The following is a 13198-nucleotide window of genomic DNA, read 5'->3' as shown; positions in this document are numbered from 1 at the left end:
GAAGCATCACAAGGCTTTAAAGGAGACATCAACATTTCTTGCACAATCTCTGAAAATATGTCGCCATTTACAAAGCCTCTGGTCCTGGCAAGAAGACAACTTACAGAGATAACTCAAACAGTCACACTGGCAGCTAAGCCAGATCCTGGGCCCTGTTGGACTCAGGGAGATAACATTTTTAAAGACTAAAAGTGCAAGTCATCAGCATTCTGTGTTGCTAAACTTCTGCTCTAAACCCAGAGACTATTTTATAGCCATATTCTAAATTTAACTCTGCTGGAATCCTCTTGTAAGTATTGTACAATTTAACCTTTTGAAATGAAGGGTTTGCCTTTTCATGGAAAGAATGTATTTCGTATTAATGAGGAAACACAATGTCCTTGGCATAGACATTCTCCAGCAAAATGCTCCCCACTTTGTGCACACTATGCTGAGCTACATGGTCAGGCAGGAAGACAACAAAGTCTGAAATCAAGGATTCCATTTAAATGATCGGTTTTATTAACATTGTGCTCATTGAATTACTAGATAGAAATTGTTCACAAGAGTGAGAAGACAGTAAGAAAAGATAGTCATATTAGATGTCTCCGGATCCAAGTGTGATGTTCACTCCCATTGGAAAACTGAAAGCACCCTTTTTTTGTTTTGTTTTTGTTGGTTTTGTTTTGGTTTTTTTGTTGTTATTGTTTCGTTTTATTTCAAGACAGGGTTTCTCTGTGTGCTAGCTGTCCTGGAACTAGCTCTTGTAGACTAAGCTGGCCTTGAACTCCCAGAGATCTGCCTGCCTCTGCCTCCCAAGTGCTAGAATTAAAGGCCTATGCCACTAATTTTCACATAGCAAATACAATTCTAGTTACATAGAGATTTTGTGAATTAGTAAACCTCTTGAGAAATAATAAAAATCCATCTATTATCAAAATTGGATACACAATAAATATAAGAACTGATTCCCAATTGTTATAGGAGGCCGCTTGTCTGTAGCAGGGGGCCAATTGTTCGTTCCTGGATGCTCAAACCATGAAATAATCACTCAGAAACTATATTATTTAAATCACTGGTTGGTCAATCACTTAAGCATATTGTTAGCTAGCTCTTACACCTAGAATTAATTCATTTCTATTGTTTTATATTTTACCATGACACTTGTGGCCTACTGACAAGGTTCTAGTCGGCAGCTCACTTCTTTCCCCTCTGGCAGCTCTATGGCTTCTCTGTGACTCCTCCTTCTTTCTCCCAGCATTCATTTTAGTTCTCCCCACCTAGCTCTATTGTTTTGCCCTATCACGAGCCAAGGCAGTTTCTTTATTCATTAACCAATAAAAGCAACACATATACAGAAGGACTTCACACAACCCAATGAAACAAAGTTTATGTCAAACTAATATGTAAAACCACAGACATATGAATTTATTTGGTATTAACATTAAGTATATGGTTAAAGAACCCTGCAAATGCATTGTTAAAAGTACTGAAAAACAACGTAATCACACTAGCTGCCAGAAAACTGATTTGAAAAAGTTTGTGTGTAGTATGTGTTTTTAAAGTGTGTATGGGTGCATGTATGCTTATGTATGTGTGTGTGTGTGTGTGTGTGTGTGTGTTGGACTTCTGTTGGCATGATAATATACCATTACCAAGGCAATTTTTAACAGAAAAAAGTTTACTGGGGCCCATGGTTCCATCATACTAAAGTCCATGATCACCATGGCAGGAAGCATGGCAGTAGGGAGACAGGCAGGCGGGCTGGCAGGCAGGCATGGCACACTGGAGCAGTCACTGAGAGCTTAAATTCAAGTCACAAGCATAAAACAGAGAGACAGAACAAACTGAGAACAGTGTGGGCCTTCGAAACCTCAAAGGCCACCCCTAGTGACATACTTTCTCCAATAAGATCACACCTTCTGATCCTCCCCAAACAGCCGCACCAACTAGGGACCAAGCATTGAAATATATGATTCTATGGGGGCCACTATCATTCAAACCACCACAGTGCATGTACACATACATGTTCATGTGTGTGAAGGCAGGCAAATATGCATGTACCAGGGCTTGTGTGTGGAAGTCCTAGGACAACCATGGGTATTCCTCCTCTCCTCCTTCCACCTTGTTTAAGAATAGGTCTCTGCGCTAGTTTTTAGAGTTGAAGCCAACTAGCTGGCCCTCAAGTATCTGGGGGTTCTCCTGTCTCATCTTTCCACCTCCCCCCAGAAGCTCTGGGGTTGTATTCACTCATAGTATCTGGCTCTGAGAATTCAAAGTCAGGCTTTACACTTGCACCATCTCGACAGCACAAATGTTTCACTTTTCAAGTAGCTACAATAATCCAGTAGAGGCAAAGCAACAGTTCTATTCTGTTTGTACTAAGCTTAAAAAAATGTTTATCACTACTTCCAAAAGGTTCAACCTAGTCACAATATACAGTAACTCAGAAAGGCTTAGTTCTTTAACTTCTAAATGTCTATGTTTCATTTTCCAAAGTCCCATTAAAGGGATAACTCTACAAAGGCAGTCATATACTTTCCTACTCCGGAATGTGCATCTTCAAATCTTTACTGTTCTCTCCAGAGCACCCCACTCTCAGCAAGAGAGCAAACAGCCCAAACAGAGACAAACAGAACACTGGACAGAAAAGCAGTGTTTAACTTCACAGGGAAGAGAGGCTACCAGGCAGAAATACGCAACACCCCCACCCACCTACCCATCACCACCCTCACCCTCATACAGCTACCACCCCCACCCACGCCACCCTCGACACATCCCCACTACCTACCTATTCCCCGCCACCCACCCTACCCTCAACCCCACTAACTTCCTTCTTCCCTTGACCTCACACAGCATCCAATTCCTTCCTACAACAAGCCATCCTCTAGTCTCTTAGAAGGCCCTGGCCATCTCAGGACATGGTTTGTAAATTTCTGTACCAGAATTTATAGCTAAGTCACTGGACTCCCTGACCTCTTTTATGGGCATGCACTCTGCGTTACAATGTGGATCCAGGCCTCTAAGCCTGGACTCGGGCTGCCCAGTTCCGGTTGTAGACAGAGGCAGCGATTACACACTCCAGAGACAGCCTACTCGCTGTGGGCATTAGGAATGGTGCTTCAAAATGCTCTAAAATGGGTGTGGTCTGTGGCAGGAAGGCTTCTAAACTTTTGTTAATGCCCACCTCATCTTCTGGCGCTGCAGAGGCCCTTGCCATGGCTCATCTGCATGTATCATTGCCTTCTGCCATCCCCGAGTTTTAGTAACATTTTGGTTACTTATTGTTGTTTATTTTTGTTTCTTTGCTTGTTGGCTTCCTTATTTAACTTCTGTAAAGATTTCCAGACAAAACCATCTCCTTATACAACTGCTGGGATGTGAATGCAAAATGTCCTCCACAGGCTCGTGACTCCGAACACTGGGTCCCTTCTTCAAAAGGCTGTGGAACCTTTAGGAGTTGAGGCCCCAGAGAAGGAAACAGGTGCTCGGGGAAATGCCTTGAGGAGTTATCATTTCACGTCCTGTCCTCTGCCTTCAGACTGCAGGTGAAATGCAACCAACAGCCTCCTACTCCAGCCACCATGCTCTTCCCCAGCAATATGGACCGCATTCCTTCAAACTGAAAGCCAAAACCACCCATCCCCCATCCCTTGAGCTGGGAACTAACAGAGATTTTTAGCTCTGCAACAGAAAAGTAACTAATATGGTTACTAACCATTCCTCTCTTCCTGTTTACACCAAACACTCTGAGAAGTTTCCTCAGGTACCACTATGTCTCCTCTCAACTCATTTTCTCTTTCCGACTTCTCTTCTGCCAACAAGAGTCTTCCTTGACACCAGAAAACACACCACTCACTTATGCGCTCCTCTATGTCTATTCCTGTCCCTACCCTTACCTCTATCCCAACCCTTACCCTACCCTCCCACACCTTCCTTCACCTCCCTCTGGGTTCTTTGGTTCAGTCTTCAATGGCCAAAGTCAGCAATGCACCCTACACTTCCTTTGAACAGTGACTCTCAGCTAAAAGTCCAAAACCAAATTAATTTTCTTTCTCCCATGCTTTTCTCTTCCTTGCATTTTACTTTTCAATTCATGGCTCTACCCATCTACCCAATGCACCTGCAGACCCAGCCCTGTCCTATGTCCTCCATTCCACTCCACATTCCCTTCTTAGTGGACACAATGGTTTCAAACCAGAATTGTCCTGTTGCTGTTGAGTGCTTGGTTTTTGTTTATTTGCTTTGGATTTTTGTTGTTATTGTTGTTTGGTTTTTCAAGGCAGAGTTTCTCAGTGTAACAGCCCTGTCTGTCCTGGAACTCACTCTGTTAGACCAGGCTGGCCTTGAACTCACAGAGATCTGCCTGCCTCTGCCTCCTGAGTGATGGAAATAAAGGTGTATGCCACCATTGCCCCACATGAGTGCTTGGGCTTTTTGTGGGGTTATTTGCAAGGTTTTTGTTGTTTTGCTGCTGTTGTTTGTTAGCTTTTAAACCATCTCTGATCCTTCCATCTTACATCAGATATTGTACAATTCTTACCAGGACCAACACAATGACAAAAATAGCTAATGTGTAACTTCTTGTTTCTCAACTCTGTAGACAGATTCTCTAAGAAACAAATCTGCACCCAATAGATACTATTCTTATACCAACGACATCACTCTATGCTAGGGTACGTAGTTGAAACCAACAGTCTAAATGACAACCTCTACATAAAACATAGTCTCTGACTTATCACATGCTGGTTGCTGGTGCCATGCCTCCCCAACACACTGTTAGGAGAATCACAAGTACTCAAAGACCCCAGGGGTCAGCTAGGAGTCTCAGCCAGGGAGATTATAAAGGAGAACTTTAATCTCAAAGCTTAGGAGTCAAACAGGCCCAGACAGCAGTCCCACCTCCAAGGGAACCCAAATATCTGTCTTGCATGATCTAGACAATGCTATTGTTTTGTGCATCCTCTGTGGTTACTGACCAGTGTTCTCCCTCAGCAAACAGTACCAACTTAGCTAAACCACTAACCTGCATCAGATGGACAGAATTAAGAAGGAGACTTCGCTGTCAGACATGCTTTGAGACTAACACATGGTGGGAAGCAGTAAAGGGAAGAAGGAATCAAATATACAAGTGAAACCCTGACCCTTACTCAATGCCTTGCCATTCTCTGGACAGCTCACCCAGTGTCCCTTCACGGTTGATCTTTAATGCCTATAGTTATTATAGGAACACTTAAGAATGGAACTTTCCTTCAAGACCCACAAAGCATGCAAGACTTTTTTTCTCCAGTCATAGAGAGAGTGGCAGCATTGCCAGGGTGGCAATACCACAACACAATGCCTCTCCTGGGGGACAAACAATTCTCCCCCTAATCTTGCACAACCCTACTCATCCTTCATGGGCCAGCTCTGCTACCACTAATAGAAAGCTGCCCTTACTCCTAGACTGAGTGTCCCTCGCCGCCTCTATGACACTTTGCATACGGCTCTAATAACAGGACTCAACACACAACTGCAATTATCTGTGCATTCTTCCTTTTTCTTCCAATAAATATGTTTAACTTCTGTTTATATCTCCAGCACCTAACATAAACAGCATTTGTCTTCTCAGGCTGTTGTAGGGAGCAGAGGAAGCTCTGAACAAATGTGTATTTTGATGTGGGAAGGCCACATCATGCGCCCGAAGACCAGCTGGCCCATGGGAAATTGGCAAAGTCATTGTCCATATGGCCAGGCTTAAGAGAAATGACAAAGCTTTTCGGGACTCCCCGAAAATATGAGTGAAAATAAAATATGAGTGTTTTATGCAGGATGGATCAGTGTGGGCAAGACTAATAACTATGGCATTCTCCTCCTGGATGGTACTGAAGCCATCTCTCCTCCAGAGACCTCCCAATGAGATGAGCTAACCACTCCCCCATGCTATACCTCATTATGAGGTTCCAGGTTTTGGGGGGGGTGGCTGGGGTAGTAGTAGGAGTATAGAACCTCCCCTGATCCCAGCTTCACTACATGTGTGTCACCTCTTCATTCCTTCAGAGCCCTTAGTGAAGGTTCCAGGACCCAAGTCACACAGGGCAGGCAAGCTGTCCAAATGAAATACTGGATTGGTAATTTAAACCAAAACATACTGCCCCACACGTCTGAATATGAAAAGTTCTGGATCAGAACCTCTCCTTGGTCTGCAAACAGCCCCCTCCTCTCTGTGTCCTCCCGTGGTCTAGTCTCCATACATAGGCATGCATCCTAGTGACTCTGTGTGTGCCCAAATCATTTCTTTTGAGAACCCAATCCCACCAACCAGGACCTTCCCACAGCCTCATTTTAACTTGTTTCCATCCTTTAAAGCCTCTTAACACAGGGTTAAGACTTCAAAAGATGAATCTTGGGGAGGAAGGAAGATAACTCGGTCCATAGCACAGGACAAGAAAGGTGTCCAATCAGCACACACTGGCCTGGAAGAGCCAGCATGGACTAGGAAAAGATTGTTCGCAGGAGCATTTTCATTCTCCTTTGCTCGCCTGGTCCATTTGCTTTCAGGAGCTCCTACAACTGACAAAGCTCACACAGGAAGTAAACGATCTCTCCAGGTTCTTTGGGGATGAATCATCTAGATAAAAAATTGCATCCCAACTGTTTTTGTAAAGGCACAAATAAGAACATGGGGGGGGGGAGCCAAGGTAGGCAGCCTCAGGCCATAACACTCAGATCCCCCTCACTACTCCTGAGCCTGCCCCGCCACCAAGCTCCAGAATAAACAAATACACACACACACACACATATATACATACATACATTAATTTTAAAAAAGAACACCATGTCAGAAGACCCAGGAACATAGAAAGAAGAATAAGAGAAGGATTTTTTTTTTTTTACTCTGATGGAGACCTATCATCTGCCTGGCTCTGTGTAATATCAGCAGAAGGAACACAAACCACTTAATACAACCTTCAGATCACAGCCAAATCTGACACACTATGTCTCCTCAGATACAGCACCATTGAGAAATGCTATCATTTCACTTACTTAAATATATATTAATGAGCACAAAGGAGCCTGAGAATTTGAGGAATAATTGAAGTTACACAGACAGTCTCACATTTTGGGGTATCAAAGCCTGAACAGGAAACAGGTACCAAAGCCATTTATTTCTGTAAGATGCAAAACTCAAAGTCTTTGCCTAATGAACCCATAGCAGGCATAGCAGTATCCTACAACATGCCAGAAACAATTCCAGATCACATCTACTTCTCACTGGGATTAGAGATGACACTCCTTGTGGCCTTCACAGGTGTCCCAGTCTATACAATAGCTTACATGATCACCCTGCTGCAGTACCACAGGTCCACTGAGAAACAGCTATATAATTTTCCAGGACCAGTGAAGGAGGAGGACCCCCTGTTCAAAACCCAGGGAGGAAAAGGCTAGCAAAGGTGCAGAAAAGCAAGACTGGTTCTCTTTCATGGACCTCCGAGGGTCTCGCTCTATTGCTCCATCTGACATCACATGCAAAACCCAAGTGGAAAGACAAAACTGATAAGAATTTCAAGATGGTGGAGGCCAGACCTTAAACCAAGTAAGGACCATTCTGAGCACAAAGCCTTAAGTCACAGGGATGTACACATATAAACACGGGTGTGCACAGGACACACACCTGCAAGCGTCCTGTGGCTCCTATCCCAGTCCACTCTGATCCTGTACCGTGCCATGGACTGAAAATCTGAAGCAAGCCACACCAACTGTTGCCCACACTGGGACATTAGACACTGGCTCTTAGTTCTAGGGAGCCGCTTATCTGGACATGCTTTCCAGTGTTTCTAATGAAGCACAAAATTTCATTTCCCAGGCAAAAACAAGAAGGAAAATGCAAGCCGATTAGGTCACTCCCAACCATCTTATCTATACAGAATTAAAGACAAAAACATCTTCTCTTGTTACCTCCCCCCTTAAATGCTTTCTTAAATGTGCCAGTGATGTCTTGGCAAAAGAGTCACCAAGTGAGACTATTTTGTCATATTCTACCTCAAGAGTCCTTACTATTACAAAACCCCCAATATACCATACCAACTATATAAAATTGGCAGCACATATCTTTCTGTTTTGATTTTCTGAGACAGGGCCTCTCTGGGAAGCCCTGGCTGACCTAAAACTCACTCTGTAGACAGACCGGCCTTGAACTCATATTAGCCTGTCTCTGCCTGCCAAGTGCTGGGACTAAGGGCCTGTGCCACTATGCCCGGTGAAAACTGACATTTTAAATAAAAATCAACAAGTCAGTTTTTTGAGATGGGGCCGAATTCTTGCCTATTTCTGCAACTTAGTATTGGCAGTCTCCCTATTCATCTATTTTCAGAAAGGCTGCCTCTAAGAAATGACTCACTTCAGATTCAAAGACTTAGTTCCCAACAAAGTTTCGTGAAAGTCAAATTTGAAGCCACTAAAAGTTAAACCTCCCTAAAACATGCTCTTGTCTGTAATCGCCACATGATCACATCCAGTGACCCTACCCATCACCAGCTATCAGGGTATTCTTTAACATGGGTGCCTCCTCAAAGAATGTGGGCCCCCCAGGCTTGGAGAAACTGAATTTGAGAGGTCAACCTGTGTGTTTTGCATCTTCCGAGACATTGTTCTTTCCTTCCTGACACAGCTGAGTGAATTTCTACACGGTGACTGCAAGCACAAACGTTGTAGATTGAACCAATCTCGGGAGGAAGTTCGGTATTTGAAACATTTCCCTCGGAACCTAGGGGGTGTGGAACACAACTCTGAAAGGGGGAGGTTTGAGGGTCTGGCACGGTTTGGGAAGCTAATCCCTTCCGGGAAGGATGCCCTCTCAGGTTATCAGGATGCAACAGGGCTGACTGTAAATATCTTTCTTCCAGTTAGCAAAGAAAATTCCGCCTTTACGTGACGCCTCAGGAGTTCAGATTCCCACAGTTTCTCCTCTCCCGTCTGAAACTGAATGAAACGCTTTTGGAACAGAATTCCAGTGACCTGGAAACACCTTCTGCCCAATCTACGAAATCCTGAAGTTGTTAGACACAAAGTGAGTTTTAGGACACCGCTCTCAAGGGGGTCGGTGTGCACAGGGGACCTGAAGCCAAGAGTAGGGCAGATTCAAACCAGGAGAAAGGAGATTGGAGGGAGGGAGGACAGGCGCGCACATGTGGCTTTAATATGCAACAGCTGCCAGGGATGGTGACCCCGCTGCTCTTTCTCCTCCGCCACCACCCTCAGAATCCAACGTTTCAATGATTATACCTAAAGGGACTTCACTGCTGTTGATCTAATAGCCAAGTCCGGCTTCACCACCTTCAAGGACTTTTTAAACTGTATGTACCTGAAGATAGCAAATGTACGCATGAAACCAAGGCTTTTAAACAAACTATGAGTGGAGAGAAAGGGAGAATAAAGAAAATGATACAATGAAATTAGCCCTGGGAGATGGATCAAGAAAATTGAGCGCAGATGGGACAGGTTAACTCTCCCACGCGAGTTCTTCATGGCCTTGGCCACTCTGTGCTTGTTCAGCCACGAGCCCATCCCTGGGGTCCCCGCGCCATCCGTACGGGTGCCCGGTACTGGCGCAGACAATGCTCCGGACCTGGTGCCCTGCATGGGGCCGGTCACTCACCGACACCAGGAACTCCAGCGTGCCCACGTAGTCGCGCTCGGTCTTCTGCAGCTCACTGAGCACGCACACGCGCAGACGAAGCTGCTTGTCCGCGTCCTTGGCACTCTCGTCGCTCATGGTGGCCGGCCGGGCGCGGGGCTGGGGGCAAGTGCGCTGCCCCGCGCCTGCTGCCGCCTCTGCTGCCCGCAAAGTTGCCGCCTCCGCGGAGTCCGAGCGGGACGCTCAGATTCACATGTTGGCCCGAGGCCGGGGCGTGGGCAGAGGAGCCTGCTCGAGCTGCGACACGCGCGCGGGAGGCGCGGGACTCGGAGCTGGACACTCCCGGGAGAGCTGGATCCCAGTCCGGCCCGCCGCTCCGGCCTCACGCGGCCCCAGTCCGAGGGGAGGCGGCTCCGGCAGTCACAGCGGTGACTTGGACATCAATCAAATGCTTCAATCCATGTGACTCCGACCCTTTACCCTTAGCCAAATCTCAGGAAAAAGGAAACACAACCCTGGGGAAGTGTATCGTGCCAGCTAACTAAACACACACACACACACACACACACACACACACACACACACACACACACACACACACAAACGGAACTAATCCGAGGTTCCCAAACCTAGCAGGACACTTGTGAGACAGCTTTAGGGCTGCTCCTGGGAATCCCGCCCATTGTTTAGCTTTAATGTGTTTTGCACCAAGTCTGAAAGCAAAGAAACAAGTCCCCGCGGTTACATAACTGCTTGGGAACAAAAACAACCACAGCATTGACCCTCCCACGTTTGACAAGGAACACATTGATTTTGGGTTTTAGTCAGTACAAAACAGGTTTGGTTTTTAAAAAAAAAAAAGCAACCAATATTATTTCACAGGGCAGACAAACTTTTGTCGAGGCTTGAAATGTCAATTAAAGTGATAAATGAGAAAAGTAGAGGGAAGTGACAGCCCTTATCCATACATTGACTCCACAAAGAATAGGCATTTCTCTGGTTAAGTACTTTCTAATACCATTGTGTGTCTATATTTTTTTCAGTGATTTTAAAAGGCAGGAGGGCTGCACGGTCGTCAGAAGACTGATGGATGGCAGGAAGATAAAAGGTGAGGATGCACAGTAGATGGTTGACATGTGATACCTAAAGGTAGATGATGGATGATTGGCAGTTGGCATACACATGACAGATGTCATAATCTTCGGTTTCGGAAATGGAAAGACCACAGCATTTGGTTGCGATATTTAAGCTTATTGATTTCTCTCTTGGGAACAGAACCAAGACCTACAAATTTAACGAACCATTTGCATTTCTATCTAGATATCATCCACATGTACTTTCAGAGTCATTTTTTTCTACTTAAAACGTATTGCATGACTTACAGTTAATGACATTTAAATACATGGAACAAACACTTGCGATGCAGTGAAAAGGCAGTCAAGCTCGTTCCAAGAGATAAGCTAAAGACGTTTTCCTTGGTATTTACACTAAAATAATTTCCAGTTCCCCTAAGTCTTTTGCAGGTATGATTGTGACTTCCACCAAACGAAGGGAATCATGCATGCTTCTTGTGTTAAAGACTGATATTCCCATGATGTGAGGGATGCTGATGGGAAAAGGTGGCTTTGCCCTTTTTTTTGTGTCTGGCTATTTAGAGGCAGCCAGGAGCTGAGGGCAAACAATGTGGGCAGCTTCACACTGTGGCAGAAGAACAAAGGGCAAGGCACATTAAAGACAACTCTCACAGCACCTGGTAAACAATCAACAAAAGAAACCAGAAGGCTCAGGAAATGCACACGGTAGCTAGGGGGAAGTTCAAACCGGGTCTACCCTCTCTATGGGCTACAGGCAGTGAGCACATTTCTTGCTCCCACGTGAAACAATTAAGTAAACTAGCAGATTTCTATTCAGTTCTGTGAATGAAGCAGAATGGTTTCTCTTGCCAGTTCCCAGTTAAAAATCACATTGCAATTTTTTTTTCATCAAGACATTTAGTCTTGTGTACAGCCCACTAGAGTGATCAGCTCACTGAGAGCAAAATACTTGAATCTGAATTGTCTCCAAGGTTTTTACCCATTCAAGGCATTTGCCTCTGTTCTACAAGCACACCTGGAAGACCCCCCATGAAAACTGTGCCATGCTAAGATCTCAGGAACCGTGAGTGCCAGAAAACACTTCTGAGTTTGTGTCACAGCCATTGCATGACAGTGACCCGAGGTCCCGCTCAGAGGAAGGTTCCTGAGTCTACCCTTCATCCTTTTTTTTTTAATTGTCCCAGACATTACACCCCATATTCTTTCAGTGAGGGCCGCAGATTCTTAGACTCGCTAACGTTTGAAATCTACCTTCTACAGACTTACAGTTGAGTCAGGGAGAGGACCAGGCACTTCAGAAACTCCATTAAAATACAAGCTTCAGGAATTGCTTTGTGAACGGAAGCTAGCAGAAAGATACATGTTTAAATTGTCCTATTTCTCTCAGAAGTGCCCGTGTAGAAATAAGTAATTATGCTGTTTGTGGTTTCTGCCCTCTTTTCTCCTCCATCCATGCCTCAGTGTCATTTGTAACTAATGAACAACTCCAGGACACCTTGGAGTGCATTCTGCCAGCTCTCTTCTGAGAAGACTCTCACAGAGACCTCGGGAGCCCTGGCTGGAGTCCGTAATTCCTCATCAAAGACTTGAGAGCATAAGAAAACAGGGCTAGAGTATCTGGAAACTTTCACTTTGATGGTAAATAAGGTCTTTCACAGACTCTGAATGTGTTGTGTTCCTTCCCACTTCCTCTATTGAAACTTCAGGCTGTGCCTGCCAGGAAAAGGGAAGCAACAAGCAAGATGATGGACAAGATCCAGTTTTGGGTTGTTTTTTTTTTTTTTCCTTGAAATACTAATGAGGTTAAAGTCCTAAATAAAAAAATAGATGGGGGGGGGGGAGAAGATAGAAGTGCCTGAGTTCTGGACTAGTTCAGTCATTAAATTTATTTCATATGTATGAACTTTGGGCAGTTAGAATCTATTAAAAGGTACAAAAGAGCCCAAGGGCAGAGCACAGTGGCCTCTTTTGGTCGGGCCCAGAGAAGAACTGGCCTGAAAAGGTGAAAAATACAGGGCTGCCTCTTTGCAAGAAGACAGCTTTACAGATACATTTCAGAAGGAGGTCATATTTGTCTCTTCGACATTTCAATACTGCTGCCTGCTCATGGAAAATCATGGATCAAATCTAACAGTAGTTCAGTAAAAGAATTGTCAACTTAAAAACAAAAGAAAAGATTGCTTTACTACACGATCACCTTGTTTAGTAGAAACTGTTCTTTGATATTTCCTTAACTGTGGTCTCTCGTTGATGACTCCACGCCGTCTTAATAGATATTCTGGAGGTGCATTGATGCACACCTAGCAGACTTGATCAAGAGGTGATTTCTAAGACTATAAACTTGGTTACTGTTCATGCTTAATTCCTCAGTTGCTTCCTCTTTAGTTGGTTGGTAATCTGGTCAGGTCAAGCGCAGCATACTTTGAAGCATATGATTAGTTCTATCTTACTCATAGAGTGGATTGAGCAGGTGAATAGCTTAAATGACAAAATCTAGTGCTCATGAGTC

At 44.6% G+C, this 13198-nt stretch overlaps 1 protein-coding gene across 1 annotated transcript in view; it reads right to left on the bottom strand.

Annotated features, from left to right (window-relative positions):
• The window catches only part of Prex2 (phosphatidylinositol-3,4,5-trisphosphate dependent Rac exchange factor 2), a 280846-nt gene extending 270591 nt beyond the window's left edge, over positions 1-10255 (bottom strand). The window contains exon 1 of the mRNA XM_048420638.3: positions 9617-10255. Coding sequence (XP_048276595.3) covers positions 9617-9733 — 117 coding nt within the window. The 5' untranslated portion in view covers positions 9734-10255. The remainder of the gene's footprint in view (positions 1-9616) is intronic.
• Positions 10256-13198: the final 2943 nt, after the last annotated feature.

The sequence above is a fragment of the Myodes glareolus genome, chromosome 16, assembly GCF_982192425.1.
Source record: "Myodes glareolus chromosome 16, mMyoGla1.1, whole genome shotgun sequence".
NCBI classification, from domain to species: domain Eukaryota; kingdom Metazoa; phylum Chordata; class Mammalia; order Rodentia; family Cricetidae; genus Myodes; species Myodes glareolus.
This window is presented reverse-complemented; position numbering and strand designations above follow the sequence as displayed.